Source organism: Geospiza fortis, unplaced genomic scaffold (genome assembly GCF_000277835.1).
Source record: "Geospiza fortis unplaced genomic scaffold, GeoFor_1.0 scaffold194, whole genome shotgun sequence".
In the NCBI taxonomy this organism is placed as follows: Eukaryota; Metazoa; Chordata; class Aves; order Passeriformes; family Thraupidae; genus Geospiza; species Geospiza fortis.
This window is the reverse complement of record NW_005054322.1, coordinates 3,379,360-3,391,688: the sequence shown is the minus strand read 5'-3', so window position 1 is coordinate 3,391,688 and position 12,329 is coordinate 3,379,360. Positions and strand designations below refer to the sequence as shown.

The 12,329-nt window shown below is 39.8% G+C and overlaps 1 protein-coding gene across 1 annotated transcript in view; it reads left to right on the top strand.

Moving 5' to 3' along the window:
* ZC3H13 (zinc finger CCCH-type containing 13) overlaps positions 1-12,329 on the top strand; it is a 39,632-nt gene that overhangs the window by 18,615 nt on the left and 8,688 nt on the right. Inside the window, 8 exon segments of the mRNA XM_031056765.1 lie at positions 2,280-2,590; positions 3,592-4,056; positions 5,026-5,208; positions 8,305-8,848; positions 9,528-9,631; positions 10,074-11,090; positions 12,072-12,326; position 12,329. The exon segment at position 12,329 is cut by the window's right edge and continues 257 nt beyond it. Coding sequence (XP_030912625.1) covers positions 2,280-2,590; positions 3,592-4,056; positions 5,026-5,208; positions 8,305-8,848; positions 9,528-9,631; positions 10,074-11,090; positions 12,072-12,326; position 12,329 — 2,880 coding nt within the window.

The window sequence follows — 12,329 nt, the reverse complement described above, 5'->3', positions numbered from 1 at the left end:
GTAGTCTACTTATTTTGGCCTGAAATAGTGTAAGCTCAGTTTTAGGATGGCAGTGCTAAAAAATACTGTAGTCCCATATTAGTATAATGGAAAGCAAGGCTTTCTTATTTTCTGCACCTCTGTTGAAGGGTGAGGGAGGCTTCAGACATCATACGTATTTCTGCATGCTAATAAAGCAAGTGAAATAAAACCCATCCATTCAGCAATCCAGAGAATTGTAAGCAAATTGTTTGGCTTTTGTGGTGACTCTGTTCAGCTGGAACAACAATGGATTGTTTTATGGTAGATGTGACTGCTGGACATTTTCTCTAAATTGGATTCTTCATAGGGAAGAGAGTTCTTCCTGGAGCAGTAGTATGGAGTCTGCAAAATATCTCTTCTGTACTTTTTTCCCTGTTTTTTAACTTACTCCAGTGTCCTGGTTTCAGCTGGGGTAGAGTTAATTTTCTTCCTAGTAGCTACTGCAGTGCTGTGTTTTAGATTTAGCATGGGAACAATACTGATAACACACTGATGTTTTAGTAATGATTACCACAGTTTCTCACACCCTGCCAATGAGCAGGTGCACAAAATGCTAGGAGGGAGCATGGCCAGGACAGCTGACCTGAACTGGCCAAAAAGATATTCCATACCATGGAACATCATGTTCAGTGTATACACTGGGGGAGTTGGCCAGGAGCATCCAGTTGCTGCTCAGGGACAGTCTGGGCATCAGTTGAGGTGAGCAAATATGTTGTGCGTCACCATTTCTCTTGGTTTTCTTTTTTTTTTCTCTCTTTTTGTTATCTCCCTTTTGATTGCTATTATTGTTACCATCATGGTTATATTTTACTTTATTTCAGTTTTTAAACTGTTCTTATCTCAACCCACAGGCTTTACTTTTTTCTCATTCTTCTCTCCACCCAGCTGCGGGTGGGTAGGGGAATGAGCAAGCAGCTGTGTGGTACTTGGCTGCTGTCTGGGGTTAAAGCATGACATCCAGTATTTTGCTCAACACTACGTCCTTGTATCAAATATTGTGCAAGTAAATGTTAAGCAGGGAAGATAAATGGGTCTTCTCCTAGAAGCAGGAAAGGGTATTTGAAATATTTTGTCTCCATACCATTGAAAGCCTTCCATGCAAGCCAATCTTGGTAACTCTGTGTCTCAAAATAATGATTTCACAGGGAAAAATAAATGTAGTCTTAGTTTAAAGACAGTAAGTCATGAAAGTATTTTGAATTCTGTCAGTCATATCTAGCCCCGACAGAATTTTTCATTGACTGCTTTGGAAGTTTTACTAGTAATTCCAGGTTATCTGTTTCATTTGCATATGAATTGTCATCTTAGAGGGATGCAGGCTACTTGTTTCCTCCGGAACACTGAGGTTTTTGAGGATATGTTCTCCAAGTATGGCTTTTTAACTCCCACTCTTCTCCTTGTCATCTCTGGAGTTTTGTGAAGTAGAAGGAAGTTGGAGTTAAGGACAGTATAAATTTCATGAGAAAAGATACTTGCAAGTTACTTTGGTGCTGATAGGGGGAAAATATCCTACTACTGAGCCTGAAGACTTGAAGTGTGTTTTTGTCCATGTTAGTCATATTATGAGGAAATTTTTTTATTGTTGTGTAAATTGTCTTTAGTTGGTGACAGAATTTTGAAGATCAGAAATATTTTGTGTACTTTTTTTATTCTATCAGATGTGAGCTTTCCATGTTTGTGTAAATATTCACGTTGGCTAACATTTTAAGTAGGTATGCATATGGTTTTTCTGGATCTAAGAATTGTTTAAAGATCAATCCTTACAATAAAAAGTATTTAGAAGTGTATAAGGAGGAGACAGTGTTACTTTGTAAAAAAAATTTAATGCTGTTGTAAACAAAAAGTCTTAGTTACACCTCGTAAATATTATCTATAATTTTCTTACGAACTCCAAAAACAATTTTATATTGAATAAAACAATGGTTCTTGTTTGGGAATGGGAAAGAAGATAATGATTTTTTTTCTGACCCTCCTTTCCCTTCCCCTACATTCTGGTAGCTATGTAATACAATTTTGATTGGAGAAATTTTTCCTAGGCATTAAATAAATAATAATAATTTAAAGATAAGTGTATTTTGGAAACATATACTTGCCACCCTGGAGGGAAGCCAAGTTTGATGTTTTATAGAAACAGCACATATTTTCAGCAGTCAGAGGGTGGAAAATACAAAAATTATTTTAATTGCTTTTTTGTATGGTATGTCAAGAACCTTTCAAGTCAAATTATTACATGTGCCTGTTTTAACTCTTCCTTGCAGGTCTGCTTCTCCATCAGGTCAGCATCATTCTCCCATATCCTCCAGACATCACTCCTCGTCCTCACAGTCAGGCTCCTCTGTTCAAAGACATTCTCCTTCCCCACACCGCAAAAGGACTCCTTCTCCATCCTATCAAAGGACAGCCTCCCCGCCTGCAAGGCGGTCATCTTCCCCCTATCCCCCACACTCTTCCTCTCCACCTCAGAGGAAGCGAAGCCCTTCGAGACACCGCTCTCCTGCCAGAGACAAGGGAAGGCACGATCGCGATCGGACTTCACAGTCTCATGACAGGCGCCACGAAAGACGGGATGGTATGAATGAAAATAGCACTTCAGAGTCATTTTGTTTGTTTGCAAATTGCATTTTGAAACTTGATTTTCAAATTGTGGCATTGTGTGCACCCATCCCAGTGGCTAGAGGTTGAAGAAAATACTGGCTGTGTTTACTCTGGCTGTGCTGGTGATGCTGTTTGCAGGTACTGTGTAATAATGTACCCCTGGCAGAACTGCTTATGTAGGCTCAACTGATTGTAAAGGTGCTTGAAGGTATCTGTGTAGGTGTTCCTTGTGTAATGCAATGCTGGTGTCAGTAGGAAAGTGATTTTCACAGCAGGCTTCACCAAAGTAACTATTACTCTTTTCTGGGAGGTGCCCGAATCTGGTCCCCACTGATTGCTTTCTCTTGTCTCTGTAATTGACATTAAGTGAGGTGTCTGCAAAGAAACAGTCATTCCCTCTGTTTGGTAATATGTGATGAGCAAACATGCTGTTTGCCTCGAGAGACAGATTACAAAGAGTATGTATGTCAGCTCTATTTTAGACTGGCTGTAAACTTACCTTTCTATTGCAGTAATATTATAAATATGTTCCAAGACAAAACAGACCCCCAAACCCAAACTAACAGATTTCAGCAGGGCACTGGGGCCTTACAAGTGGTCTAAATACAGCACAAACGTTTTGGAAGTGTCTCTGTGTGTGTGTGTGTAGAAAATAAGAGGAATCCATGATCAGAGGAGTAATGACCCTACCTTAAAATTTTTCAAGTGCTCTTGCTCTTTAGTATGTTTGACATTTATTTTTATTATTCTTACTGTGTTTTGAATGGTTAAATATCTGTAGAGATTCATATTCAGAATAAGATCATTAAAACTTACTAAAGGTATAGATGGATAACCCAACATGATCTTGTCCTATTTATGTATTTTGATTTGCTAAGTGTATTTTGAGTATGTTGTTTTAGTGTTATTTGTGTGCTAAATATTTGCTTGCTGAGATTAAGTCAGGTATATAACATTCTTTCGAACATTTTACAGAAACAAGAGGGAAAAGAGAAAAAGAAAGAGAAACAAGAGATGATCGTGACTATGACCAAGAGCAGAGTACCTCCAGGGACCATAGGGATGACAGAGAGTCTCGTGATGGAAGAGATCGGAGGGACACGAGAGACACCAGAGATCGGCGGGAGCCACGGGAATCCAGAGACACTCGAGACTCCAGAGACACGCGGGATTATAGCAGGGACACCAAGGACAGTCGTGACCAGAGAGACTCACGCTCCACACGAGACTCCCATGACTACAGGGACAGAGAGAGTCGAGATGCTCATAAAAAGGATGACCAGTATCAGGATGACTTGCGTAGCTATGGAAGATCCCATGGCAGAGAGGAGAGCTCTCGTGCTGAAACAAGGAATGACTCCAGAAGTGACTCCAGAAATGAGAGCAGAAGTGATAGAATTGGCAGAAGTCGAGGCCGAGGACCAGAGTTATCTGACAAAGGTATTGTGTAATTTAAAATTCACATGTCCCTATCATTGCAGATTGAGCATATGCATTCATACTGCCTTGTCTGATATTTGATATGCAAATACTGCCAAATAGTTCATGCTTTTAAAGCTGTGTTCAATTCTGTTGTCATTAAATTAAAACTGTTGTTGAAATTTATAGCACTTCTGTCTTCTCCATTCATTAAAGTGGCATAACACTGGTATTCTGCCATCCCATTTTAAAACAAAGCCTAACCCTTACATCACTCTGTTTAATGTTTCTGCAACCCTAGGTTTTCCCATTGGCTACAAACACAAGAGGCTGATGTGTAGTGGAAAATTCGTAGGGGGTAGTGCATCTCAAAGCACTGGGCAGCAGGTTTCTTATGCTCTTTCAAAAACAACTGTATGTCTTAAGTGCCCAGAAACCATTTCTCACACACACCCACCTCTCCCTGCCTCACCACCCTGACCCATCTGATTTCTAAAAAGTGTGACTTTATTCTTTAAAATGGATTCTGAAGTCTGATGCATTAATAATAATTATAAAAACCAAAAATTTTAATCTATAATTTATTTTGCTTTTTCAGGCTTGTAACATTTTCATTAGGGAAATTATGTACAGTTTTTATAGGGAGAATGATCTCTGCTTTCTCTGCCTATTCTTGCTGCCCTATTAGCTTACAGCCTATTCAGAACAATTGTGAACTGGCTTTTGGACAGATACTTCTAGTCAGGAGACCTCATACTATGACCAGGGCATGAGGATTCAGAAAGTCTTGATTTTGCAGTTTGCAAATAATAATTTTAAACAGTTAAAACATATGAAATTTGAGTTGTTGGTTGAGTTTGATGTTACACTCTTCAGCCCATGAACAGCTAATTCAAATTTATTAGATGTTAGTGCATCAGTTGGTATAAAATACCAGTGGATTTCCATACATGTAGAAGCTCATGTTCTGTGTTGCTACATCTCCATTAGGAAGTCGGGGTACTAGAGGATCCCAGGCTGATGGTCACAGCAGTAGTGGGAACTACCACGACAGCTGGGAATCGAGGAGTAGCTACACTGATCGGGATCGCTATGACAGTCGGGATCAAGCAAGGGACTCCTCCTTTGAGCGAAGACACGGTGAACGGGATAGGCGAGACAACAGAGAAAGAGGTATTTCAATGTCTGGTTTTACTCATACATCTCTAGTCAACTGTACATGTATGAATGTGTGTGTTTCCCTCCTTTTTCTACCTTGTTTGCCCCCACACCAGTTCATAAATAGCTCATCTGACACCACACACTGACACTACTCCTATGCTTGACGTAAGATAACTTCTGTTGAAAGATCATTCATTGGCAGTGTATGCATGAATGCTGTCACCCTTTCTCCAGACCTATGGCTAGGTTTTGGCATCTTCTGTGTTTATTCATCCAAGTATTATTAAAAAACTAAACTTCAAGGGATCTCATTGTACAACTTCATTGTAAAATGTTTTTGCCTCCTCCTCGACTTCATGGTTCACAGGCATGTTAAGCTTGGAGTCATGATTGCGTTTTGTTATTGATTCCGTTTGCCTGTATAGAAACATTATGCTTTTTTTCTGTAAATTGCTTGAGTGTGTTTTGGGGAAGGCCTAAACTAGACTGACAGTTGTATGGGCTACTTGCTACTAAAGTAAGTGACAGTTTAAATTTATGCTTAATGCAAATATTTATTATCTGGGGAGTTTAATAGTGATGAGTGCTTTGCTGTTGTCAATAATTATTAACTAAGCATTGATACAGATACCAGTGATCAGGAAAACAGCATGCAAGACTTATTTTGACATAGTATGCAGGATGTCAGACTTCTGTACCAGAAAGTGCGCTGTGTTGGCTTGGAGGAACTTAGTACCAGCTTACACTCCGGAATATATTTGTATTGCTCACCAATTAAGGGAACAGGAGGAGTCAGGGAAATTAAAATATTGAAAATTGAAAGAGGAGCTGTGAAGACTAAACACGAAATTACAGTGGGTTATTTTCTGCCTTGAATTTTGATTTACAGGTGACAGATACATTCTAGCTGGTTTGTAATTTCAGTTTTTCAAAGAGCTGTTTTGTATGCCACTTCAAAAGATACTTTTTAGCCTATTGAAACAGATCTGTTGTTGCTTGTTCCTGTGAAAGGCTCTGCTTCAGATTCTCTCTCATCTTCAAGGCAGGATTTCAACAGACCTAAACTCCAGGCTTCCTTTTTCATGTCAGCTGAAAAATCCTGAAGACTGAACATGTCCTGGGGGTTGGCTTTTGCAGTCTGGCTTTCATCTCTTTCACCTCGCCAGCCCAAATAAATCCTACAGATACATATAATATAATTCTGTGCCCTTCATATCCTACCAAGTTCTTCATTTATTAAGAAAAACAACAAACATCCACCCCAAAAAAACCCAAAACAAAACCCCAAACCAACAGAAAAAAAACGTTGGAAATAAAAGCATGCTATGACAACAAAATAAATTTCTAGGGAGGGAAGTTGCTTTGAATGGGTTGTGTTTCCTTTTGGGGGGAAAAATAGAGAGCATAAATTCAAATTTTGTTGTCTTCTTCCTTAAAAACTTAGATCACTTTTTGTAGTAGTAAGTCCTCAGAGTTACAATTCAAGACAGTTTCCCTAATTAGACTGCAGTTTTAGTATCTGTCATTCTGAGAAAAATTGAGATATATTTTGATTCTGTGATATGCAAGGAGTATGGTTTTAAAACGCAAGCTTGCAAATTTGTGCTGTCTTTATTCAACTAAGGCAAATATACGAGTGTTCCAAACAACCACTGGAACAGTACTCCAAAAAATGAAGTCACATAAGAAGTGCTGACTAGCTGCATTTAATTGTGTAATACACTTGCAGTGTTTGATTCACATAAGACTTTCATGTTGATGTTTTGTCACCAAAACTGACATAACAAATAGGAGTTACAGAACTTCTTTATAAAAATCTAATATTTGGTATGTAGAGTAAATCATATTACTGTGCTGTAGGCCCCATTAAAAAATGTGAAACCTGTTCACAGAACCGATTGCGTGGATTGATGGTTTACCTTTTTAAAAAGGCAGAAATGTCACTCAGCTTTGCTTTTAATTTTATGTGGTAACAGGGGAGCACTAAATCATTGTTAATTCACTCAGGAATGAAAATTGATTAAACTGATGGAAATGCACGTTGTATTGATTTAGTTCTGTCCAAACTCTGCCTGCTCACGCCTAGTGGACATTGTCTCAATTTACAGTGAAGTGCACTCAGCCTTAGAGTAATGGACCGAGAAATACCAATCTCTGTTCATGCCATTTTTTCCCTCTTTTGTGTAGTGTTTTTATATATATGTTGTAGGAAAATAGTTTTATTGATTTGTTGTGGCTCAAATGCTACTAATGTGAGCATAGAAATTGCTATGAAGTAGTCAAAACTTATAGAAATGCTCAAAAATATCCAAAATACAATGAAGGATACATAGATAAGTCTGGAGAGAGTAAATACAATTGGACAAATCAGATTTCACTGTCCTCCTGGATCAGTAATTTTTTCTACATGTTCAGTTTTCCCTCTGACTCTAATCCACTGTCTGAAGAACAGCAAACTCAGATTCTAAACTGTAAGACTCTGCAGTGAACACAAATGAAAACTTCTGGCAGCTCTGCTTCCCCTTTATCGTCCTTGCCTCTCCCTATCTTGTAGATTTGCTTGTGTGTTTCTGTGCAGGAATCTCGTCTGTGATGAGACAAGCCAATATTTCTAATTTTGCAGAAACGTTTACTCTGTGTTGTAAATAGCTTGAGTCTTTGTAAAGTACTTGACTCCTAATAGATTTACGAAGTAAAATCTTTGTACAGAAGTCTTAACATTTCTTATGCATGCTATTCCCAGCTTTCTAAGATCTTATACCAGATTTGGAATCATTGGGTAATGCTATAGTAATAGCTGCATTGTGAGGCATACATTTGTCTTTTGAAGCCATTCAGAAAAATCTGGTAGAAAATATTTTTTTGGCAACTTTTGGTTAAGTAAGCAAAGTCTACTTCCTAAATGTTGAAAAATTCTTTCAAAATTAGTTCTGTTTTGTGTCTTCCTTCCTCCCCAAAGAGAATATTCAAGTTTCTGCAGGGAGTTGCTTTTCATTTAATGCAAACCAAGATCTAGATTGTCAAGACAAAGGCTCTTTTTTTATTAGTGCAGTGGAAGCCGTGTATATCCGTTTAGCACTTGGTAATCAAACCTGCTTGTGTTTGCAGATCAGAGAGCAAGCTCACCAGTACGACACCAAGGACGGAGTGATGATCTTGAGCGGGATGAGAGGAGAGAGGAGCGAAGGGTGGATCGGTCTGACGACAGGAGAGATGAAAGGGCTCGGGAGAGAGAGCGGGAAAGGGAGAGGGACCGAGAGAGAGAAAGAGAAAGAGACCGGGAAAGAGAGAGGGAGAAAGAAAGAGAGCTGGAACGAGATCGTGCTCGGGAGCGGGAGAGGGACAGAGAGCGGGACAAAGACAGGGACCGTGAGCGGGACCGAGACAGAGACCACGACAGGGAAAGGGAACGAGAGAGGGAGAGGGAGAAGGAGCGGGAGCGAGAGCGGGAGGAACGAGAAAGGGAGCGAGAACGAGAGAGAGATCGAGAGCGGGAGCGCGAAAGGGAGAGAGGTAGAGACAGAGACAAAGAAAGAGACCGCCAGAGAGACTGGGATGACAAAGAAAAAGGAAGGGAAGACCGCAGGGATAAGAGAGAAGATATTCGAGACGAAAGAGGCTCAAGAGATGTCCACGAGGAAAGAAAATCCAAGTGAGTGGATCTAAATGTTACTTCAAACAAAGAAAAAAAAAAGGCAGTCTTTTACTGCTGAATTTGGTAAGTTAGTAGACAGGGGAGTACCTTAAGGAACAAGACAACCTGTTTATGCATAGGCTTGGTCTGGGGCTGTCTCCCCTGCATCTGTGTGGCACATGCTGGTAGCCCCCAAATTGATACTTTGCTGGTGAAGTTATTCCAGTGTTTTGTTAGTGCGGAATCATGGAACTGCTCATGAGCTAAGAGTTGAGTCTGACAATCTCATTTTCCCTTTTATGTATGCTTGCATTGTCTTGCCTTTAATAATACAGTCGCTAATGGAAACGTAGTAGAAAACTGTGGTACATTATGAAGTCTGAAATTTAAATAGCAGCCATCTAGGTCAGGGTTTGTGACTTTGTTAATTAAATTTCTTTGGAACATGCATTACCCTTTGCACTACCAAATTTCCAACACCGGAAGGCTACCAGTGAAGGCGTGAAAAATATCCCCAGTGTTGTGTTGTGCTTCCTTTAAGTGCATAGCTGTTACTCGGAATGGCAGCTTAGAAAACTACAGAACTTCATGACATCTTTAAATGTCTTCTCTATGAGATGCTTAGACTTCAGGAATTGTATTGATGATAAACTCAAAGCATCCTAAAGAAATTTGATGGTTCATATTCCTTTTGCAGGAAGCGCCATAGAAATGAAAGCAGTCCAAGTCCCCGTCAATCACCCAAACGTCGCCGTGATCATTCTCCTGATAGTGATGCCTACAACAGTGGAGATGATAAAAGTAAGTGGGAATGGGCTCTCTCTGCAGCTGGACACAGGTTATCCTCTGTCTATGGAAAATAAGTTGCAATTTTAAACAGAAAAAACATGGGGATAGTTTTGTAACTGTTCTCCATATTTTTATGAGCACTACAATTTTTCTTCATCTTTGTCATTTATCTTCATTTTGTCACTATGTGTTATGTCTACCAGGTGATAGTGATTTCCACATCTTCTGTGTAAGGTGCATGTTTACCAAATTGAAAATTGTCTTTTGCTGCTGCAGCAGTAGAAAAACCTAAGAAATCTAACTGAAGTAATGGGTTATGTGTTTTAATGGACATTTTTTTTGGCATGCAGAAGACAGCAAATGCTCACATGTTTTTCCTACACAATAAAGGCTATGAAAAAATGTTCTTCTTAGAACAGGATGTTCTTTTTCTCATTTCCTTCTCATTTTGCAGATGAAAAGCACAGACTCCTGAGCCAGGTTGTGCGGCCGCAGGAATCCCGGTCGCTGAGCCCCTCTCATGTCACGGAGGAGCGGCAGAGTCGCTGGAAAGAAGAAGAGCGAAAATCGGACAGAAAGGAAAGTTCCCGACGCTATGAAGAACCAGAGTTTAAAGAGAGGGTTTCTTCAGCAGATAAGCAAAGAGAGCAGCCAGATGCTTCAGAAGGTTCCCGGTCCAGGGTTCAGGAAAATCTTGGACACCGCCCTTCTGAAGAAAGAGATGCTTCTGATAGAATGCATGATGACAGCAAGAAGAAATCTAAGATACAGAAAAAGGCCACGAAGAAGAAGAAAGATGATGACAGTGGGGTGGAAAGGTACACTAATGAACCAGCAACTGAGGAGAGCCAAGTCTTTTCCCCTAAGAAAGGTCAGAAAAGGAAAAATGTGGAGAAAAAGCGGAAGAGATCCAAGGGTGATTCTGAAGTTTCTGATGAAGAGATTGTTCCACATCATAAAAAGAAAAAAGGCCCAAGAACCCCTCCTGTAACTAAAGAAGAATTGGTTGAAGCACCACCTGAGAAAGCAGTGGCAGAAGCCCCCACAAAAAGAGAAGATACAACATTTAGTGACTGGTCAGATGAAGATGTTCCTGAACGTGGTGACATTGTTGTTCCAGAAAGAACCACTGAGGATTCTCATAGAAAAAGTCACAGGACGAGGGTAGAAAAGGTGGAAGCCCCTCATGTTACTATAGAGGATGGACCACACCGTAAGCCTGTAGACCAGAAGCGCAGCAGCAGCCTCGGCAGCAATCGGAGCCATGCCTCCAGCAGGCTCAGATCCCCCTCCAATGAGTCAGCGCATCGCAGTGGAGATGATCAGACTGCACGGAAGAGGATCCTGCACAGTAGCTCTAGGGACCGGGATAGGGACAGGGACAGGGAGAAGAAAAGCTTAGAAATCACTGAAAGGAAGTCCCGAATTGATCAGCTGAAACGAGGGGAACCCAGTCGCAGCACATCTTCAGGTAATGAGATATATTTATTTTAGTGAGACTGACCTATGTGTACAAGTCCCAAATTGTTCTTCATGGCTAATTAGTGTGACAGGAGAGGGAGTTCCTGTTTGCATTTCATTGTAAAACTAGAATGAATTAAGACTTCTGCAAGTGTTAATATATTTGAAAAGCTGATTCTCAGTAGGCAGGATTACCATTTTGTTTACACCAAAACGTTCAGTTGGATTTGGTTCGTGCTGTCTGGGAAATAAAGTAAATTGTAGGACAGAAAAACCTCATAGAGAAAATGCTTGTCCTAAAAGAACATTGAGGTAATTTTATCATCTAAATAATGTTCTTAACTTAGTGATTAGTGTTAATTTTGGTATGGAAATTCCTGAAATTATGCCAAATTAGGTAAATTTTTTATGGTTCCTGTTAGGCATACTTTTAATGCACATGGAAATCATCTTCATTGCAAATCAAAATAGTCACATTTTTTTATGTGTGTAGTTGCTGTGAAAAAAAACGATAAGTAAAGTATTTTAAAACTGAAACAGCATCAATACAAAAATGTCTTCTTCCAAAAGCATTTTGGCTCTCTGTTCTTCTCCTGGTTACATTCCTAAAATTATTTTTCTGAATTCATCATTTGTTAACTAAGGCATTCCTAGCTTTTAGAAAACATGTTATAAAAATTTTGAATTTTGAGTTGATTCTTTTTTTTTTCCCCCCATGCCTAAATTCCTGAGTTAAGATTGTATACCTTCAGTTGATTTCTCTCATAGTAGAAAGTAGCCGCTAAAATTCTTTTTTGGAAGTGGCAAAAGTTACCTCGTGTTTTTATGTAAGGTTAAATCTTCTAAGGCAATGTGAAAGCATTATTAATTTGAAGATGCTTCTTCTGAGAAGTATATTTTCTTTCCTGAATCTTTAAAATGCTTTGGTCTAGTAAAATGGTATTACATTTATGTGTCATATTCATGCTTATATATATAATCTTTTATCCAGATCGTCAAGATTCAAGAAGCCACAGCTCAAGAAGAAGTTCCCCTGAGTCAGATCGTCAGGTTCATTCCAGATCCGGGTCCTTTGATAGCAGGGAAAGGCTTCAGGAGCGAGATCGACATGACCACGATCGAGAACGAGAGAGAGACAGGAGAGAGGGGAGACAGAGGGACTGGGACCGAGATGTGGACAAGGACTGGCCAAGGAGCCGGGAGCGAGAAAGGCTCAGGGAGCGAGAGAGGGATAGGGAGAAAAGACGGG